The sequence below is a fragment of the Mixophyes fleayi genome, chromosome 4 (genome assembly GCF_038048845.1).
Source record: "Mixophyes fleayi isolate aMixFle1 chromosome 4, aMixFle1.hap1, whole genome shotgun sequence".
NCBI classification, from domain to species: Eukaryota; Metazoa; Chordata; class Amphibia; order Anura; family Limnodynastidae; genus Mixophyes; species Mixophyes fleayi.
In genome coordinates this window covers 29,894,644-29,917,870 of record NC_134405.1, presented here as the reverse complement: position 1 = coordinate 29,917,870, position 23,227 = coordinate 29,894,644, and the positions used below count along the sequence as shown (strand labels likewise).

General features: G+C 37.8%; 1 protein-coding gene across 1 annotated transcript in view; it reads left to right on the top strand.

Annotated features, from left to right (window-relative positions):
• Positions 1 to 15,208, top strand: part of LOC142151161 (mucin-17-like) — a 37,237-nt gene extending 22,029 nt beyond the window's left edge. Inside the window, exons 8-11 of the mRNA XM_075206520.1 lie at positions 227 to 388; positions 11,095 to 11,198; positions 12,618 to 12,691; positions 13,342 to 15,208. Of these exons, the coding sequence (XP_075062621.1) occupies positions 227 to 388; positions 11,095 to 11,198; positions 12,618 to 12,691; positions 13,342 to 13,377 (376 nt within the window). The 3' untranslated portion in view covers positions 13,378 to 15,208. The remainder of the gene's footprint in view (positions 1 to 226; positions 389 to 11,094; positions 11,199 to 12,617; positions 12,692 to 13,341) is intronic.
• The last annotated feature ends 8,019 nt before the right edge of the window (positions 15,209 to 23,227 follow it).

The following is a 23,227-nucleotide window of genomic DNA, read 5'->3' as shown; positions in this document are numbered from 1 at the left end:
ATCGAAAGCTGAAAGTTATTTCCCAAGAAAGATATAAAATAAGATATACTACCTATGTGTTCACATTTTAACAGGTCATTTAAAATCAGAAAAATACATTACCCAGAAGTCCCTACTCCATTAGGAGATGCTTATTTGCATATGAACCGATATATGACGATAAAGATGATGATGATAATGATGGGATATAAAATCTACTAAATATGTCCTTGCTTTTTTCAAAAAGTTGTCCAGAGACTGACCTATACATCTACACGTCCAGCAAGTGTCATGGGAAGATATTGAAGACAGGGGTCTATGGAGGCGTTGGAGCGTCCATCACTATCCTATTTATTGGAATTCTTCTCATGATATTCTTCTTGTTTAGACAGAGGACAGGAGGGAAATGGTGAGTATTTTACCTGTGGCACATCTGTAACGTCTGGGCATGAAGTTGTGAAAGAGATTTCTGTCTTATTATTCAGAATTGAAAGCAGCTGGTTAATGTTTAATTTAAGTAAGTACTATTATGTACTCATACCTCCCAACATTGGCCTCCATATAAATCAGGACAAAAATCTGGTCTTGAGCATTCCCAAAGCTTTATGATTTCAGGTAAGTAAATTCTCTTGGCTGGTGGGAATATTGTTGCTCTGATTTTGAAGGATTAAATTTGAGATTGCAAGATGATATCTAAGATGAAATTATTATTATTATTATTATTATTACCGTAGATTTGGAAGGCGCTACAGAGTTCCGCCGCATCACACAGTAGGGGAAACATTACATACACAAAACGGACATGTAAGGTAGACAAAATAAATGTAAACAAAGGTTATTATGGACCCTGCTCATTATAGAGCTTGCATTCTAAGTGAAAGAAGATACAGCTGAAACAAAAAGAGCAAATATGGCTCAGAGTAGAGATTGGCAAGTTGTGAGGGTTCATTATTGTGCATAGTATTTTTGGGGATAAGGTAAGTTCTAAAATTGAGATGGGTTTTCAGAGAGCGTCTAAAGGTTTGCGGCTGTGGAAAAGATTAATTTGGCATTGTAGCGAATTCCATAAGTGTGGAGCAGTACAGTAGAAGTCTTGAGGGCAGGAGTGAGAGTTGGCTTCCAGTGACGAAACAAGGCGCATGTCTGAGGCAGATCTAAGAGAGCAGGAGGGAGTGTATTTTGACATGAGATTTGAGATGTATGCTGGTGTGCTGTTGTTGAGGGCTTTATAGGTAAGGGTGAGTATTTTGAATTGGATTCTGGAGGACACAAGGAACCAATGTTGAGATTTGAGAATTGATGCAGCAGAAGTGGAGCGGTGAGAGAGGAAGATCAGTCTTGCAACAGCATTTAGGATGGATTGAACTGGGGATACATGGGTGTCGGGAATGCCAGGTAGCAGGAGGTTAGTGGGACCCCAAAAGATAGTGGAGTGGAGAATGTGCCAGAGGTAGAAACACTAAAGGAGCAGTTCGATAGGTAGGAAGGGAACCAGGATAGAACTGTGTCACAAAGGTCAATGGAGTGAAGGTTGTGTATGAGAAGAGGGTGATCAACAGTGTCAAAAATTGCAGACAGGTCCAGGAGAATGAGTATAGAGAAATCACACTTAGACTATGCAGTAAGTAGAGCATTGATCACTTTTGTAATCATAGATTCAATGGAATTTTGGGGTGGAATGGATTGCTGAAAATTGAAATTGAAGTAAGAGAAATTGATATCACAACAAAAACAAAAGTGTGGTCGCACACAAAAGCAGGACTATCATCTGTTAATAATAGGATAATAAAATCATCATATACAGATGGGGTGCACTCTTATATGTTAATAGTCATAATAAAGAGAAAAAGAGAGGAAGAACAAAAGAGGCAAACCAGTCCCCAAGATAGTAATTCATTACATATTAAAACTTAATTTATTGAAAAGTTATTAAAGTTATGGATTTTCAGACAAAATGGCGATATATAGGTTAAAAATGATAGTGTATGTGTATGTATTGTGTATTAAACTATATGACAGGGGAACACTACAGTGGCGTTATCATCTATCGTTAGACAAGAACTCTTTCATATAGTCTGTGTAAATACACATCAGATTCCTACTAATAATTGATCCTTAGTGAATATCTTATAACAGTATGAAACATTAAGTTTATTATTCACTCATAAATTTCTTCAAAGTCCCAAACTCAATGTTTGCGGGTTTATTTGCATATGTCAAAAATGATGTCACTTCCCGACGTACGTTTCGCCTATTGCTTTTTCAAGAGAGTAACCCGAGAAAAAGTCCCGGGTTGTTTATAAATATAACACGCCCATTCCCATCATAGGTAATTTGGTTGATGTCTCGGGCAGCAGAGTAAAAGGCATACCTTAGTACATCTAACTCCATATTTCTTGTTATTGAATGTAAATCATGTATATACAATTACTTTTCTACATTAACACAAAACATATCTGATAGATAACTCAAAAGGAAAAAATGTTCAGGTAAGTAATTATTAGGCGAGAGGAACATATTGATGTTATAGCTGTTATTGGAATCATTGGAGTGCAGTCACCTATGTATTCAGTAATCAATTGTGAAGGGACGCAGAGTTAATTACCTCCAGAACTCAGTCATTACAGAGATTTCCCTACTCATATCCATATGTTGTTATATTCTTATTTATTATCTATTGTTTTTTAAAGTTGTATATTTTTTATAACTTGATATTAATAAGTATTATTCTCCATGAAATTTCCAAGAGGATAATAAGAGGATTATCGTCTATAGTGGAGAATGTAGTAAATTTAATTGGATGTAAAATCTCATTGTACAAGTATAAATCATGTGTTTGAGCGATTTTCAGATTTTATCTCAAATTAGTTAGAAAATCAAAAGAGCTCCCTATATGTTACAATCTATCGCTGATGTAATCAAGGTTGGCTGTCTCTTCCTATTTTGTACTATACAAAACTAAGATAACTGTTGTTTTCATTAAGTCCTTGAGGAGAGAGAGAACTGAGTAAAAATATCCATCTGCTTTCACGTTGCAGAAGGTATTTGTCAATATCCCCTAGTTTAATTTCCATCTTAATTTTCTCTATTCCATAACATTTTAGTCCTCTATAATTACTATCATGTTTAAGGAGTAAATGCTTAGCTACTGGTGGCAATTGTTTAAAACATTCTCTATCCCGCCGAGCATTTCTGATTGATCCAATGTGTTCAAGGTTCGACAATTTCAATTTCCTATTGGTTTTTTTCACAAAGATTTTGGTGCATGGGCATCTCAAAACATATATTACCCCGCTGGTGTTACAATAAATGTATCCATTTATACGATGTCTGGTTCCATATTTATCTGTAATTTCTACCATCTTTTCCATATAGTCGCAGGCTTTGCAACACCCACAGCGATATGAACCTTTAATAATATCTTCCGATCTCTTATCAATAAAATGGCCTATCATTAAGGTTGGTTGCATGCCTCCAACTAAATTTGACTCTCTCCCCTAGAATATTCTTCAATCCCTCATCCGATAGGAGAATTGGCCAGTTATTCTGAATGTTAGTCTCCACTCATCAAAGAAGTCTCCTATAAACCTAATAGGGTTTTGAACATTTGGAGATTTTGATGAATAGATGAGGCCATATCAATCCATTCTTCGTACATTATTGACATCACGAAACCAGACAGTGGCGCCTGACACCGGCACAGAATGCCGGAGATTCTAGTCCCATACTACACCACTCATGTGAGATAAATTATATATATCAAGTTACAATTCAGGGAGCATCTTATCCCTTTGAACTTGATACTGAAAACCTGTATGCGTACATGTGTAGTAAGAAGTATGTTAGCGTAGCGGGCATTACTACAGACAATATCTGTCAATCTAGGGTGAAACTCAATACCATGTATCACCTGCACTCTCAAAGTAGGATGAATAAGTGCAGTAATTAACTAACATTTAACCCCATTATGGAAGATTAAGAGAACTGATGTTGTAACATAAAACATCTTGTATCACAAATTATCTGTGACTTTTGCTGGGAAATATCTGAGTACAATAAGGCTAGATATGTCCAATTTAGGTTGAGTACCTAAGTGATTGTAGCTCTATATATATCATCCATTAAAACTCAGTATACAACATTTACTACTTATATACCAACATAAAGATAATACCGATATGATAGTCTATATGTGAATTGCACCCATCAAGAAATGAGCATAATCAAGTTAAACCTTTAATCAGGGCACAGGAGATACTATTTGTATGGACTTCATAATACTCACATATTGAAAACTTTATTTGGGAGTAAAGACTGGCATTTACGCATATACCAAATAATCCTTGACATTTTGAATCCACTATCATATGCAATTAAACCCGCAAAATTGAGTTTGGGACTTTGTCCGAAGAAATTTATGAATGAATCATGAACTCAACGTTTCATACTGTTATAAGATATTCACGAAGGATCAATCATTAGTAGGAATCCGATATGTATTTGCACACACTATAAGGGATAATATGAAAGAGCTCTGCTCTAACGATAGATGATAACGCCACTGTAGGGTTCTGCTGTTATATATTTTTATACACAATACATACACATACACTATAATTTTTAACCTTATATCGGCATCTTGTCTGAAAATCCATAATTTTAATAACTTTTCAATAAAATTAAGTTTTAATATGTAATGAATTACTCTCTTGGGGACTGTTATTCCTCTCTTTTTTTCTTTATTGTGAGATAAATTGAGAAAGGTATTTATACACTAATCGCTCAAGTAGTTTGGAGCCAAAGGAGAGGAGATAAATAGACCAGAAGTTAGAAAGATATGCTGGTTTGAGAGATGGTTTCTCTAGCATTGGTGAGATGAGCTTGTGTTTAATGGAGGATGGAAATGTACCAGTGTAGAGCGAAAGGTAAAAAAGGTAAGATAGAGATGGATATCCAATGAAGGAGAGGGAGCGGAGAATTTGAGAAGGAATAGGATTGATGGGCCGATTGTAGGGGAAGATGATAAGATGAGTGCAGAGACTTCGTCTTCAGTTACTGGAGAAAACCCCAAAGGGTGGATTGGGGAGAGTAGGTAAAGGTGGGTAAAGTGGGTGGAGTGTGTGGAATTTGAAATGAGGAAATATCTTGTAGAATGGTGGTGATTTTGTCTTTGAAATAAGTGCAAAATCATGGACAGGGAGGAAGGAGGAGGAGGTGCAGGTGGGCTGAGAAGAGAGTTGAAGGTAGCAAAGAGCTGACGTGGGTTTGAAAACTAGGTGGATATTATAATTTTGAAGAATGTTTGTCTGACAATTGAAAGAACAGTGCTGTAAGGTGAAGGATGAATTTATAGTGGACAAAATTGGGATATTAAAGAGATTTCCACTAGTTGTGCTCTGCAGTGCTGGAGCAGTTTTGTAGGTAGTGGGTCTGTTTGGTGTGCCATGGTTAGGGTTTGGAACATTGAAGACTGTATGTGGTAGCTGGAGCTTCATTGTCTAGGGTTGAAAAGTGTTGTAGAAAGAAGCAGACTGATTAGGTACTACAATTCAGTTACAGGAGAAAGTAGTTGTCTTAGTGAAAATGAGAAGTGGATTGGGTTAAGAGTATTTAGGTATTGATGTGCATGTGTGGATTGGGTGCAGAGGGGAGGGCATGAGGTAAGGTGAGGCTGAAGAAAAGGAGGTTGTGGTCGGAGAGTGGGAAGGCTAAGTTGGAAAAACTAGAGATGGAGCAGTAGCAGAAGAAGACAAAGTCAAGGGAGTGTTCATCACAGTGGGTGGTGGATATGGGTCATTGGGAGAGATCAAAGGAGGAGGTCAAAGGATAGGAAATAAGTGAGCCTGATGAAAAGTTGTCAAGGAATTGGGAAACTGGACCTGGAAAGAGGCGATAAATGACAACAACACAAAGGTGGAGAGGATAAAATAAAGAGTGTGGACTTCAAAGGAAAATAATGAGTAGGAGGGTTCAGAGGGTATAGCTTGGAGAAAGTAGAATACCTAATCCACCACCTTGTCTGTTTCAAGGGATGGAAGTATGACTGGGGGAGTTCCCCATAGGAAAGAGCTGCAGGGGATGTAGTGTCAGAGGAGATGGGCCAAGCTTCTGTAATGGCAAGGAGGTTGAGGGATTTAGAAATGTTAAAAAAAGTTTAAAGTTTATGAATGGATGCAAGTTTGTTACAAACAGATCTAGCATTCCATAGTGCAAAGGAGAAGGGGAGACAGAGTAGTAGAGTAATGTGGTTAAGGTTGGCGGGGTGGAGCAAGGAGCATGAGCAGATAGTTGGGATTGTACAGGGCCCAGGGTTAGGTCACCAGCAGAAAGGAGTAGGTTGAGAAAGAGGACATGTGAGGAGGATTTGTGGGCATGAGGTTTATTTCTGTTTATGTAGGCTGGTGAGTGTGGTGGGTGCAGGAGACAAAACAGTTCATGTGTGCAGACTAGCGAGGAAGGAAGTAATGATGGGGAAATTTTAATAGGGGAGGGAGAAATAGGATGAAGGAGAAAGAAGAGGAGTTTGGAGAAAAGTGTAGTGACAGTGTATAGGAGAAATACAGAGTATAAATTAAGTAGGTTTAAGATGGAGAGATGTGAGAGATTGGAATGAATGTGTATAGCTAGGGTAGGTAATGAGAGTTTGGAAAGGAACAATTGATCCAAATTGTGCAGTGCAATGGAAGAGGTGAAGGATACTTTACCATCCCATGGCTTGGGTTAATAGAATAGGCAGTTTCTGTAGCTCTGACATGAATCTGACAGTTGGGTGCAGAGGGTCCAGCAGCCAAACAGGTGTTGAAAAAGCAATTACAGGTGATATAAAAGAGATGGTGGTTCTGTAGAACCTAAACAGCCTTGTTTTTCGTATGAAGTCAATCCTCAGCGCTGCTGTGACGTTTGCCAATAGTATTCAGAAATATCCAATGCCTACTATTTGTGAGAATACATAAAAGAGGGAGCTTGGGCAAATAGCTGAGCCAGAGTAGAGCTTAATCTTGCAGCCATCCGCATGCCACTTGATGGCAGAAAGACAGTCAGTAATGCAGACTAACACAGATAAGGAGAATCTGGAGAGGATAAATCCATTTTGGTATGATCTGCATGAGATGATAATGAAATCCAAAGGAGCTCATTAGTTTTTTATAGCAATGGTACAGATAGAGAGAGAAGTGCAGAGGAGCTAGGATTGTGTTGTTCCAACTGATAAAGGAAGAAGAAAAAAGGTGGATACAGAGAAACTAGCAGTGAAAGAGCAATTAGATAGGGAGAGAACCAGGATATCTCAGTGTCCTGAAGACAAATGCAACAGGAAGATCCAGGAGAATTAGAAACACTTAATGGCCTTTAAATTTAGCAGTGATCAAATCATTAAAAACCTTTGTCAATGCAGTTTCTGTGGAGTGCTGGGAATGAAAACCTGACTGAAGAGGGTCGAATAAGTTTTGTGAGGAAAAAAAGCATGTGAGGTCAGTGTAGGCAATTCTCTTAAGAAACTTGAAGGGAGCTGAGAGATGGGGTAGTAATCTGAGAGAGAGATTGGGTTAGATGTTTTATTTTTCAGAATAAGGGTAATCACTGTATACTTGAAAAATGATGGAAAGATACCAGTAGAGAGAGATTACAGATTTTGGTTAATATTTGGCATGAACACAGTCGACAGGGATGTACTGATTTGTGAAAGTTTCTGTTCAAGAAGTCAGATCATAGAGTAGGATTTGTGGGATCAAATGAAGAGAGGGTGCCAGAGGTTGCCAAAAGGAATTGGGCTGGTTGTTTGTTGAGAAAGAAAATACCACTTCAAGTCAGATTTTAACAATCTTGTCCTTGAAGAAGGAAGCTAGATCGTGGGCATTGATTGTAGTTAGAGGGTTTGGTGTGATAGGGTTGAGAAGAATTTTAAAAGTGCAAAAAAGTGCTTGAGGTTAGAAGCCTGAGCAGAGATGAGAAATTGGAAGTATGTTTGTTTAGCAGTGTCCAGACTCAATAGGAGTGGCAGATAGCAGTATGTGTGGAGTTTGTATGTTCTCCCTGTGTTTGCGTGGGTTTCCTCCGTGTGCTCCGGTTTCCTCCCACACTCCAAAAAAACATACTAGTAGGTTAATTGGCTGCTATCAAAATTGACCCTAGTCTTTACCTGTCTGTCTCCCTCTCTGTCTGTCTGAGTCTGTCTGTGAGTGTGTGTCTATATTAGGGAATTTAGACTGTCAGCTTCAATGGGGCAGGGACAGATGTGAATGAGTTCTCTGTACAGCGCTGTGGAATCAGTGGTGCTATATAAATAAATGATGATGATGATGAGAGGTACGAGATTAATTCCAATGACATTGTGCTTTGCAAGAAAGTTTCTGAAGATATCATGTTACTTTAATGTGTCACGACTCACATCAAAGTCAGCACAGCGTATAAAGAGCAGTTGGATCCACTTACACAAGAACTGTTGCTATGGTTTTATTAAAATATTGAATTGCTATATCAGGAGAGGAGAATGTGGAAAATGGGGAGATTAGGTATTGGAAAGAGGTGGACAAATCTTGAAAATTAATAGAGTTAAACTTCCGTGGGTATGAGGAGGATTAGTAGAGTTTGACAGCAGAGAGGTTAAACTACTGGGTGAGAGGCAGAATCCAGAAGGTAATTAGATTCCAAAGTAATCAGAGTCCAATTCAGAAGTCAGGACAGGCATTGATCCAAGAGTAATTAGAGTCCAAAGCTAATGTCCAAATTAAAATAAGAGCAAAAGTTACAGGTGTTTCACAAGCTCAGTATTAATGCATCTATCACGGGGAAAGAAGCATGAATTTTCCTGAACCATAAAGACAGCCAATCAGAAAACTCTTAGTGAGACAGGCCCCCCAGTAGTGAGTAAACCACTGGGGGTTAAATTGGCGCACACCAGAGAGCCTACCGGGATAGCTCTAGATATAGAATCACAGACAAAGTAATAGACAGTATAGAATATCTAAAATAATAAAGAACCTACATACAAGTACTCTTCAGCTGCTGCACAACCGTGGTGGATTGATGCCAGCCACCAAGAATAGTGATAAACACAAACAAGCAAAAGATAAGGGTAGCGCTGCTGAATGAGTACAAGGATTGATGATTAGACCAAATGGAGATCTCTTGAAAAATCCAAAGAGGCACTGGACAATTAATGGAACCTTTTAATATAGATATAAAATATATCCAACACAGACCTGGCATGAGCCAGAAACCTGATACACAGTATAAAAACAATGTGAACAATCACTCTATCATATAAATGTAATATGAGGATATAAGATCCAACGCTTAAACAGCATATAAATAGCCGCGGCTGTAAATAAAGTAAAAATCAATAGAACATATGGTTGCGCAACCAGAAGAAGTGTGGCCAACACTTAATAAAACCAGTCAGTGAATAAAATGACACCTCCGAGGTGAAACAATAATGATGCCGTCCCAATCAGATGTAGGAAAGTATATATAGATGGTAACACATTTGTTTAAATATATATTCCTCCTTATATAGAGTATTAAGTCACCTGAATCCTAGACGCCCGTATGGTGTATCTCGCACGGCCTGAGTCTGGATATTCACTCGTAGGCTTATCTAGCCAGCTCCTCCTTCAGTTGTTAGTGGGTGAATATTACCAGTGACCCGTGATTTGCAGTCCCGTTTGCAGCATGAGTCACGCCCCGATGGTATCCTGATCTTGCCCGGTGACTATCAAGAATAGTGTCCGTGCCGGCAGTGGATATTGGAACAAGCTGATAATAGCCCTATCCAGCGTGAATCACTCACCGATATTAGACGGGGCTTGCCAGATGACTCTCTGGTATAGTATCCATACCTGCTGTAGATTTCGGAGCGGGGCGAGACCGGTAATGGGAATAAATCAGTATAATATCCCCTTGACGAGCAAAAGTATAAAAAGGTTCAGGTAACGAGGCAATCACATATGCAGATCCAATTCACAAGAAACCCCACTGGCGCGTTTCGTGCCTGTGCAAGGCACTTTTCCAAAGCTAATGGGGGTTAGTTAAACTGGCTTAAATAGTCATTCTATCAACAGGTGAAGTAAATTAATTAATTGGACACCTGATTGTCAAGCCTTTGGCTTACTCTAGTGCTGTTTGGTTATTCAAAGTAATCATAACATATCAGGTTCTAAAGCACTTGTATATAGATCCCACAAAGGGGATACATATCACTCTCAAAATAAACAACATATTTTAACGGATATATATAAAAAACTGACAAAGACAAAATTAGTAAAATGAAATAATGATGATTCATATAAATAAATATAAATATAAAAAATATATAGTAAATATAAAAATTAAGGCTCGTTTACCAGTATGAGGATGAAAGAGTTGTAGTAATGATAATCATCATCATACAAAATATGAATACATAAAAAATACTAAATAACAATTCACAATAGTATAGGCATAAAAATCTGAGTCAATATGTATAGACTCGAGAGTGAACTAAACAGATAATGTATAGTATACATATACCCATGGAAATCTACACATGTGCGGCAAAGAGATACATAGACACCTACAAAACCTCCAACTAGACATCTCATGGCAATTGGTAAGAAACATAGCTCTAGTGCTAAAAGGAGTTAATGAGTATACATTAAAACTGAATAACAGTAATCGTTGGTCACAAAGCATACTCTAATTTAGCAATAGTGAATGATTATAAGAAACATCACACAGAAGATAAAGCCCCCCCAGTAGCTAATCTCTACAATGAGTTCAAATGATCACATTAAACTACCTACCCGACTGGTTGTATGTGTCCATAGCAACTGACAAGTTGAAAGGTGGAAAAGATGAATCCGTGCTTTAGCACATCTGCAATCTCTCTACCTTTGCCACTTCTGTAATGAATTTGTAGATTTTTTTTGAGGTCTCATAACTTGAACAGAGATTTTTACAGAATGCCTTGAAATAAAAGTGTCTTTCTTAAAACTAGAAGTCGTATGTGTGGGTGTCAATATTACCAAAATCATCCAATACCTACACAGATCAATAAAAGGGTTAAAACAATAAATCTGGACACAAACGAGCATCCAGGTTATATAAAGTGATAAAGCTGGTTATGTTTTGTGTGGTCAGGGATACATTTGCCAATGAGCTGGAGGACAACTGGTATGAGGATAAAGAGGATGAGTGGCATGTTGACCGTGGTTTCACCAACCTGTTTATGAATTCAGATGAAGGTATGTACTATGTTTTCTGATCCTGTCCTGAAATGACGGTGCCCTATACTGTAAAAGCCATGTCTTTTATGTATGTAGAGTGAGAACGCCCTGCAGTATAATACAGTAAATGTACTATAACTGCCAATACACATAGTAAAAAAAACAAAGTATAGAAAAAATGCAGAAAAGAACATAGTTAGTTATTCTGCTGTGAACCACCATGTTGTAATATTTACTTTAATTACTTTAAAATGTACCTTTTATTTCTTATTATTTGGCCTTTATTTCTTATTATTCAAACTAACAAGTGTTTATATTAAAACAGGTAAAATATTTCAAATTTAATAGCAGATTTGTAATATATTAGTAAGAATAAGCAGAGTGTTTAAAATATGGCCAGGTAATTCTCTCTGTTAGTTTTTCTCCAATGTTTTATGTTTTATTTATTTTTTACCAGGTTCTTCAGAATAAGCTAATGTTACTCAATATCAATTATGCATCTGTTATTTGTCTTTATTGTATTAATTAATTCTAGCATGTTTCTTTACAAAAATGAGCACATTTAAAACTTAATATTAAGAATACTATGGTTTTTAAATACATTTTTTACCAAGAGTCATACATTTAAGGAGACTTTCATTATTATTAATTATAAGTAGACTATATTAGTAATAATTATATTATAAATATAACAAGGAATGTATTACCCTATTCTCAAATTTAAGGGGTTCCCTAAATTAAATAGATAATTTATAAATGTAATATATTTCTAACGATTCTTATAGATCTCCTAATTCTGTAATTGTATTATTTTTAGTTTTCTGTAAATCTCTGAAACCATTGATAAATTACTTCAAAGTTTTCCACACATACACCTCCTTCTTGATAATTATTTCTTCAAGCTAATCCTTTCTATTGTAGATAGCTAAACTCCACAGCGGTTGGGTAAAAATCAATTTCCATTCCTCCAGTCATTACAATCATTTCCTTGCTACTGTTCTACTTAGGAGAGCAATGCATAAAAAAGGAGTAACATTGCCCCTGAGCAACGCCATGTTGCATTGGAGGAGGAGGTAAATTTAAAGTGTGGGGATAGATTTATATTTGGGGTAGGGCATGTCCTAGATTAACTTTACATTTTTGTGTGAAAATAAAGCTATGAAGTATTTGTGTGCTACATGAAAAAAACGGCAAGTGTGTAACTTATGTGCAAAATATTAAACTAATTTGCACCCCTTGCATTGTAACATGGTTTGTCTCGGAGAACATTTACTTCTTTTTTTGACTGACTGTGTCACCCTGCAGGGGGAGGGACAAACTTATAGCTCTCTTCTGTCTCTGTCACTGTGCCACTCTGTACAAAGAGAAACACAATCATATGTTACGTGCTTAATCTTATCAAATTCACTGTATTTACGTTTTTACTTTTACACACAGATTCGTCCACAAACAACTCGTCCAACATAAAGAACTTTACACCTGCTCTAGAAAACATTGACACAACTCTTGTGGTACGTTCACTGGTCTTCATCTGTGTTCTGGCTTTATTCTGTAGTTACATCTCTCCTCTACTGTTTTAAATTTACACAGTAAAGAACAATGTGTAAACCATAAAATGTGCACTTCTCTTTGAAGTTGGAAAAATGCGAACAGAGCAAGTCACAAATTGTAATCTCATGCTTTTATATAGCACGGTGGCTTAGTGGTTAGCACTTCTGCCTCACAGCACTGGGGTCATGAGTTCGATTCCCGACCATGGCCTTATCTGTGTGGAGTTTGTATGTTCTCCCTTTGTTTGCATGGGTGTCCTCCGGGTGCTCCAGTTTCCTTCCACACTCCAAAAACATCCTGATAGGTTAATTGGCTGCCATTAAATTGGTCTCTATTGGTCTGTGTGTGTGTGTGTGTTAGGAAATTTAGATTGTAAGCTCCAATAGGGCAGGGACTGATGTGAATGAGTTCTCTGTACAGTGCTGTGGAATTAGTGGCGCTATATAAATAAATAGATGATGATGATGATATTTATGTGTAAAAATGATCTCTATGATAAATGTGGGCCCAAACTGCCTCTTTATTTGCACAAATCCTTGTACACCAAGTGCATTTTAAGGAAATATTTTACTGATTATTTACCATTTTAATTCATCTCCTTCTTGTTTAGGTCAAGATACCAAGACCAGAGATTTCTACAGCATGATGTGGCTTCAAGTACAGTGCAGAGATAGGATCACATGCATTAGACACTAGTCCTTAAGGACATTTAATAACACTTCTATAACACAGAGTATGAAGTCAGACATTACTTGCATTGGGTTATTTTAACAAATCAATAACCAAAGAGCCAGTATTCAGTAAATGAGACTGCAGGGATATCAGACAGCCTACAAACCGTAGAGATGGGGCTGAGCTAATTGTCTACAGTGTTATGTTACAGTGAGAGCATTGAACTAACTAACAGCCTATGAGAAAGTACTGCTTTGTTTGACTATTGTTAGGTCAAACAACATAGAAGCTGTTAGGGACTAACTGATCACAGAGAGATTAATAGCCTATTATCTGTAGATGTAACATTGAATTAATTTATAGCAGAGGCAACTAACAGCCTAAGAGGTGCAAGGACAGTACCAATCCCATTTACTAGAGAGGATTTAAACAGTCTTTAAGTTGTCAGGACAATATTAAGTTAGCTAAATCATATATTTCAAACAGCTCAAAAGAAAGATCTGGCTATCTGATAATATTTTGATAACTAGTTTGGAAGACAAGACATGGCCAAAGATCTGGTACAAAGACCAATTTCTGGCCTGAGAATAATATAAAATGATGTTGCAGAATATTGTAGTCGTGATATTAAACTGTGGTGTAAATTTGAAATATTGTTTCCAAACGCAGATGTGAAACATCCTTTGTGATTGTTGAACCCTCAAATATACCATAAAAGTATTACATTACAGATTGCTGTGGACAACATTGTGAGTTTATTATAACACAATAAAAAAGGTATTTCTATTGCAAATTTACATTATCTCCACCATATCCGGAAACAAGACAGTCCTAAATATATTTTTGAGTTAGGGAATAAGAGCGAGATTTTATTTACTTTTACTATTTTCATCAACTTTTTGCACAGTATCGCTTGACTTTAATTTAAATTATCACTATTATTATTTATTAACCAGTGATATACAAAATGTGGATATTTTAATGAATGCCAATAAAGATTTGACGTTTTGATACTTAAGCCTAAGTGTACCTTATGATTGTCCACCTTCTTCTTCTTTTTTTTATACATTGCCCGGCTATTATCAGTCTCTCACATTACAATTCTACACCAGCAGTAACTGTCAAAGAGGGCATCGTGGTATCATTTTTATGTTCTAGAGGAATTGTGAGTTATCATTAAATGATTTAAATAATTAACTCAATTACATAAATGCAAACAATTAATTAAATGAAATAGATTACAACAGCGGGGTCGAAATGGAAGTTTAGAAGTGGCGGTATAGAAAATGTAACTGAATGGACAGGGTCTTTAGGTAATTTAATAGCTTTAACTTAATTTTAGCCCTACTTTTAGATGGTTTTTTAACACTAAAGCTAGAAAAAGTCAAACACAATCGGTCACTAAAGTAGTACGATGTTTACCTTCCTGTGTCATGAGATGAGATATGAGCATAATATGTGGAAAAATAAATAGGAGAACTACATGTTTTGTTTACTTGAAAAGTTCCTGAACGGAACTGTTATATTATAGTTTGCTTCTATCGCTGACTTTATATTGAGCTATATCAGATGGAAGACATTTTTCTGGAGACCAAAATGCACCAAGCATGCACCAAGGCATTGGAGAACAAATTGTGACAATTGATTACCAAGTGGTGAGCAGTTCACCTGAGCAAATCGAGGCAAATCAACAACCAAAGATGATTTTTGGCTGTGGATATTCTTGTACTTGTGGACCTGTTTAATTAACTGCCACTTGCAGGTGTATGTGGCTACAATTTTGCTACCACTGCACAGTTAAAACTTTATTCGGTATTATTTATTTATATTATATATTATTATTTAGTAATATATGTTCTGCTGTGAAACAGAAGAGAGCAATGCTTGCAGCATTAATGATACAGGACATTCTCTGCTCCACCCTCCTGGTAACCAGTGGGATTGAGGTAGTGTTTTTAATACTAATGAAAATGGGAGTTAAAATTAGTTACTAGCATTTTAACTAGTGATTAGTGCTCACTTGGATCGTCCTGTAGTCTTCCACAATGCTTGTACCCATGGCTAAAACAAGATATGTTCTGCAAGCTCTGCAATAGTGGGTATGGTGACAATAGAAACTCTGATTGTTTGTGTCCTACACTTTTACCTGCTTTACTAGAGATAAAAACCTTACTGTAGTGCAATGCATGTCATTAATGCCAGTTGAAATAACTGGCTTACAGCGAGAAACAGATTACAGACAAGGCAAGTCAAGCTGAGTACACACTATACACATTTCATGCAATTATCACTAAAATCACACAATAAACAACCATTTGGTCAGATATCGAATTAATGTGTACACTCCCATGATCATGTTTTATAGTACCAAAGCACATTGCATTGTTTGATTTGGCTTTCTAAACTTCCAGTAAATCACGACCAAGGATGGAATGATTCTGATGCAAATTCTGAAGTGTGAATATATTCACGACCATCTGCCCAACAAATCTGCTGATAGTTCCTCCAACATCGATGCCTTTGTGGACATGCATATTTAAATCAATGATGTTGTCTCCTATGTGCTGTGTTGACTAAATGTATGCTCTATATAGCATCTATTTGTTCCTGTATGTAAGTGCATACAACATGAATTGTTAACACATGTGCAAATACATATTCTCAATGAAGTGTCATTTATTTACTCATGTGCATAACCTATTATGGCCAGCATAATACATATAAAAAAGTCCATTGGTTCAGTCCACCTTCAATTTCAGTCCACCTGTGTAGGCCCTGCATATGTATCACAGCAACACGTCAAGTGGACAAAATGCTTTGATCATGAAATGTAAACACATGAACATGTACGTATAGAATCTCTATAAAGTCTTATTTATACACTGGTGTGTTATGTGTACATTTTTATTTTTTTTTCTCTTTCTAAATGGATTTAATAAAAAATGTGACAAAAGGGGTAAAATTATATGATTTTGTGCTGTTTTTGCTGCTCTATTACCATTAATAGCATTATCATTCATTTACAGTCTTTTAGAGTCTATTTTCTAATGGTCTTTTTACAACTGTCCAAATTGTCCCCAGTTTCCAAAAGTCTGTCGGGAGCTGGGTGGCTAAAATTAGTAACAGAGTAGCAGCAAAAATAAATGGCAGTGTAATAAAAGATGCAATCCCAAGTGGCACAACAGTGTGCATAAAATACTCCTGGTATATTCTCCTGAATTGGTAGACCTCTTTATCCCTCCGCTGTCTTTGGAGTGGAGACAGACTGGGCTGCATCCTTCAGAGAGATCTGAGACCAGCAAAGTCTGTGGACCGCAGGGACAGCTTAGAAAGACAGTGGAAGGAAAAAGAGGTCTGCTAATTCAGGAGAACATACCAGGAGTACAATCACAGTTAGAAAAAGTGGATAATTGCCTACAAGCACCATACAGACTGTTGTATATATCATTCCAAGGTCATCTAAGTTTAATCAAGGTGAGTGTATACCCTGTTGTTTTCAGTACCCACAAGTGTGACTTAATTCACCATTGCCACACTTTCCCGTATATATGTATCTGTGCGAACAGTGCATCAACCATTGGTGAGAGAAAAACGTCCACCAACATGGGAGTACCTACATTAAGCACAACAACTGCCAACCAAGGACATCTAAACATGAGTGCACAATTTGCAACTGTTTACACCGATCTAGTCATACATGTATAACCATGTGGCATTTTCTCCTGTATTTACTTTCTACATACATGTCTTGAGGATACAACACTGACTTATCTGGAAAGACACGTCAAAAATACAGTTTGGGATATATATCACACAAGCATCAAGATCCCTTTAGGACATCCATGCAAAATTTCAATGCAATTTTGACCACTCAGAGACATTGATTAACCCCACGTCTCGAAATGTTGTTGTTCACATTATTTAAATATAAGCTAGGCTGCATCTTTTCACCCCAGATTGACACTATAGCGATTGAATGCTTGAGCATACTGTATACTGTATGCACCAACTTGTACTTACCCAAGAGTTTGGATACCAATTCCCTCAAGCTGCTCTCACGGTAAATCATTTCTACCCCAGCTAGTATATATTGAGCATAGATACCCCCCTTCTTTAACAGATACTACAAGACCCGAAGAAGAGGTCAATAAACTAACAGCAGCCTCAATAGACATTTAGACAAGTAAATAGATGAAGGAGGCCTGAAGCCATAATAAAAATGTTGAAAGACTATGCACACAATACATTTTGAACATTATACAGCATGCTTAATGGAAAGTGAAGAGGCAGTAAGAAGCAGAGTTCAAGTAGAAACCCAATTGTAAAGTGGTGCATGATTTGGTGCTACTATATAAATAAATGTTGATGATAACAGACAAAGGTCGGTTGCGCCAGCAATAAGGATGTTCACACATCTCGTTGGGCAGAACATTCATCTGGAGTCAAGAGTGGAGCTTTTAAATACCTTGTTTTACTTATAAGTGGTTGTCTATGCTACAAGGTAGATCTGGCTGAATATTAATGTGCTACTATAAATAATAATAATATAATAATAATAATAATAATAATAATAATAATAATAATCAATTGAATATCAAGGATCAGACTAATTCAAAAATGTTTAAATGTTAAGACAAATTCAATAAATGTTGAACGTTACAGGGTATTCATCATAGACAGTGAAGCAACATTAACAAGCAGAGGTCATTGGATGGAGTTGTATAAATGAATGAATAGACATTTTTGGACAAGTAAATAGATGAAGTTGAACTGCCCGCATAATAAAAATGTTCAAAGACTATGCACTTCTCTTTGGCCAGAGCATTCATTGGGAGTAAAGAGCAGAACTTTTAAATACCTTGTTTTACTTATAAGTGATTGTTTACGCTACAAGTAAGGTATATCTGGCTGAATAGTAATATGTTACTATAAATTTTTAAAAAATGCAAATTGGGCTCAGTTTGTGTTACTTAATGAATCACACCCTTTATGAATCAGGAATTTTGAAAGAGCAATTATCTTAGCGCTTGTTGTTTTGTTTCCGATCATGTGATCAGAGTTTGCCCAATCCACCTCTGGGATTGGTTGCCTGTTACCCAGCAACCATAGGAAATTAGGAAGTGTAACAGTGCGGTTTTCACAGCGCTTAGCATTGTTTTTTTCCAGCAAGTGTTGGTAAGGAATCTTGCTAAATAAAAAACAAGAAAAGCACTAACAAAACTGCTCTATTAAAAGCATTACTTACACTCCCCGACTCACCTATTACTTGGCAACCCACATCCACACAAGTATAATAACACCATTACCACACCTTTGAATGCTGTGCGGCGGTCGTGACAGGTATGGTCAGCGGTCGCCGCACAGTTTTAAAATCTTTTAGAATTCTGTGGCGCCCTCCAGAGCCCGGCGCCCTAAGCAAGTGCCTGACCTTGGGAGCGCCGGGCCTGCCCACCCGACAGCAGAAGTTACCTGACATTTCTATTTCTGTTGACAACATGACCATGAAGTGAAACCCGAAAACTCACTGTCTAGGTGTGATCCTTGACTCAGAAGTATCCATTGTTCCCTACATTGACAATATTTAAATCAAGTTACATGCATCAAAAAATCATTTCCGGGACACGCATATATCTCACACAATACAAAGAAAAAAAACTTTATTTCATCAGCTTCCGCATTGACTATTAGTAGGTTTATTGAAGGCTATATTAAGTGGCTTTCCTCATCAGGTTTATTTCTAAAGAAAATTTAGAAATAAACTAAACCTAAACCTCTGCATGAACTATTACTTAACAATACAAATACTAGACAAAATATCAGTTGAGAATATTTTGACATAAAGGAAACCTAATGGAACAAAAAGGGTAAATGTTTCCATGACCTGAGCACTTCAGAAAGTATTTCAATTGACAAACAGAGATGTTGTATGGTATGTGAGAGCCAAAACCTACTCAACCAACAATTCCCTCCTTACTGGCCTTCCCCGAATCAGATTCTCACTCCTACAATCTATTTTGCACGCAGCAGCTAGATTGATTTTTCTTGCAAATTGTATTTCCCTGCTGAGTCACTACATCAGTCTCTATGTTTTGTGCTTGTTTTTTTTACTGGATCCAATATAAAATACTTTTACTAATATATAAGGCCACCATCAAAACTGCACCAACATACATCTGCCCACTTGTCTCAAAATATCTCCCAACACCTCTGTTCTGCACAAGATCTGCATCTCTCATCCATTCTCCTTACTTGCTCAAATTCTCGATTACAATACTTTTTTCGGGCTGCACCCATTTTGTGGAGTCCCCACACTCGTACAATAAGACTTTCCTCTTGTCTTCAAACTCTCAAGCATTCTACAAAATCCCACCTATTCGGGCAAGCTTTTAATGTTTCTCAACCACCCTTTTAATCTCACTAGGTTAACCAATTAACACCCTTTACACAGTTCACGCAAGACAACAACCCTCTGACCCCTGGCCAACATTGCCGTGTAGCTGGATCATATAGCCCACTAAGTAATTTTTATATTTGCACTCTGGCTGGAACAATATGCATTATGTAGCACTTAAGCTGATGTATCAAACTCCCATAGTCTCATAGATTGTAAGTTTTTGAGTAGGGTCTTCTTACCTCTCTGCCTGTATTATGCAGTATTGTTTTAATAATGTGTTTGTTCAAATTTGTAAAGCACTATGGAATTTGCTAGCGCTATATTAATAAGAGTTGAAGATGATGATGATGATGATGATGATGATGATGATGATGAAACTGTTTACAGTGTGCAAAAAAGCTCTATTGCTATAAAGTAACAAAAGAGCTTTAAACCCAAAGGTTCAACAAGACTTCAGCTTCATGGATAACAGATAGGTTATTCTAAATAACTGCAACTGAGACTTCCTTAAATGTGCAATTTATATGTCTATAAAGGTAAGCTGGTCTCTCCTTCCTCCTTTGTTTTCTCTCTACAAAACTACATCCATCTACATCCTTCAAAATAATCACCAACAGTGTGCCAGAAGCTTCTACCAAACCCCGAACACAGGACTGGAAATCCTGAAATATTCTAACAGGCAGCAATTGCCACATAAGGACCACTAGTCACAAGCACAGACGATGTATAAAATTGCTAACTATGCCCTTGCTTTTTTCAAAAAAAGCAATATTTTGATTTTGCTATTTTTTTTTGCCTATTTACAGTTGTCCAAGAACTGATCTATACATCTACTGATCACACTTGTTTTGGAGCACTTTCAAAGCATTATGTAGCCCCCAATCCCCCTTCTTTTAAAATATCTTTGAATTGGTGCGATACCCAACATTCCCTGCAGTTGGGACAAAGGTGGTGACGGGGAGGCCAACGTGACAGTCTCATCAAGTCGGGATTGTCAAGCCTAAAGCAGGACAGTTGGAAGGTATGTGTAGAAGATACTGTAGGTAAAGAAGACTGAGTTTTCAATAATTAGGCAAACTATTCAGAGACAAGCAAAAAAAATTGACAGATATTCCAATTTTCCATCCTCCCAAAAATATATGTTAACATCTGAAGTAGCCGGCATTGCCCACATTTAAAACTTCAAGTTATTATGTTAAGAATGAGTTGTCAATATTTTAAAAATAATTAGCAGGTTAGAAGTTTTCCCAACACGCCCAGTAGGTGGCTGCCCAGTGTTGCTTTTGTTTTTATATTAAATGTTATCCAAATCCATCCAGTGGAAGGCCCAGAACAGGCTCCCCTGGTCAAAGGTTTGACTAGCGTACATTAACGGGAGGTCTGACCGAGACCCAAACCCCCTTAAAACCTGCCCAGGATCCAACTGGACCACCTATCGTTGGTTTTATCCCACTCAGTGCAGGGGTGTCTGAATTTATAACCAGACAGACAAGCAAACCTAATCCATCTAGTGGAATGCCCAGAACAGGCTCCCCAGGTCAAAGTTTTAGCCCACATACACTAACAAGGAGGTCCAACTTAATCCCCTAACATGTCTTCTGGGATCCAATGTTTTCCAGTCTGTGAAGTTTTTGTCCAAATCCATCTAGTGGAAGGCTCAGGACAGGCTCCCTGGGTAAAAGATCTGCCAAGCTTACACCAACAAGAGGTCTGACCGGGACCCTAACCCCCTTAAAATCTGCCCCTAATCGAACTGGACCATCTCGTGTTGGCTTCATGCCAATCATTGCAGGGGTGTCCGAATGTAAACAAACCAAATCCATCCAGTGGAGGGCCCAGAACTACCTCTTTTTTTACAGAAGTGTGGTTAATTGTCCTTGTGAGGATACCGGGTTTAACGTAACCTTCTGGGCCGCACAGCTGGCCTACCTGGTACCTATCCAAGGTTCAACATCACCCAGGCAAATATCCAAAAATAACACAAATAAGTTTATTTAACAAAAAGGTAGCACAAAACAGCAACAACAGATGTAAATAATAATAACTTGCAACAAATATCACTACACTACAATCTGGCACAGACAACTTACAGGGTAGAATGAAAACACCTCACCCATATCCTTGTTACTTTCAGGGACTGCTGCCTCACTCCTTTAAGACTACCAGCAAATGTTGTGGCCTTAATTCACTGTCACTCCGCTTTCAGTGGACACACAGCACCCCAAGACCTGGAGAAGTAGATCAGGGCACGGCAGTACTCAAGAGACGGATTGTCCCTTTCCTGTCAGGGGCAGAGTTTAATACAGCTCAATGCCAGCCTGACCTCAGCTATCACTCTTAAGTGAATGCCAATCTGCTGTCTTCTCTAGCCGTCTTTTAAGCCCAGAAATGACCTCATCAGCAATTCCAGGATTGGCCTGATTGGTTCTTTCCTTTCTTTACCTTTTCACAGGTAAACATACCGACCAGGAGATCGCAGATGAATCCTTCCTGATTTAATTAGGAACAAATATTGTTATGAGACTATACAGGAAAGTTTGTTTAAACAGAGATCAGCATCCAGATACATTTACATTTAAATACACAATGCAGTCCTCTGCCATTAAACATAGAGCTCTGTGTCTGGGCCTTGTCTTATTATAGCACACACAGCCCAGCTAAATGAAGACAGGAAACCCCCTAGTGTGATGTCCATTCCTACAGGACTGGTGGACAATAACCCTTTTGCCTAGACTGAAACAATGGCCTAGTCTGCATGCTAACTATACAAGCTGGCAGTTACTTCAAAACAGAATATACACAAGCTTAAATATGACTGACAAATATTGGGAAACCAGAGGGCTAGAAAAAGTATATGTTTGATAGTCCACAGTCACCTCATTACCTCACATTCCTTCCCCACTTTTTTAGCCCTGTGGTATACCAGAAGCAAACTTCCTCCCCCATGTCCAAAGTCTCTGGCCTAAGCCACTGAATTGAGCCACTGGAGTGTCACCTGGATCCAGGGGGATTGTAGGCCTTATAGTCTCTGAGTTCCCCACCGGTGTCCCAGGGAATAGGGCCAAACAAATCCCATGGTGGAAGGGCCTGCTTGATTGGACAAGCATCAAGAGAAAAAGTACATGTCAATATGTCCGATGGCACTACACAAGTCTCAGCCAGTGCAGTCACTGAGAAGCACTGGGGAAAACTCCAAAAGCACCATTTCTTTCTCCAGTGGTCTGTGTTCACAGAATTCACAACCCCCAGCAAATCTATATGGAGAAATATGGTTACTGCAGAGCATTCTCCACTGGCCCTTCCCACCCAATAAGTCCCGGTTGCCTGCAGCGGAGTAAATATACCTAAGTGTCCTGTAGTCAACTCTCCCCCCTCAAAAGCCATGTCTCCACTGTTTAAAGTTAAAACATTGAGCGGTTGCAGCAGACTA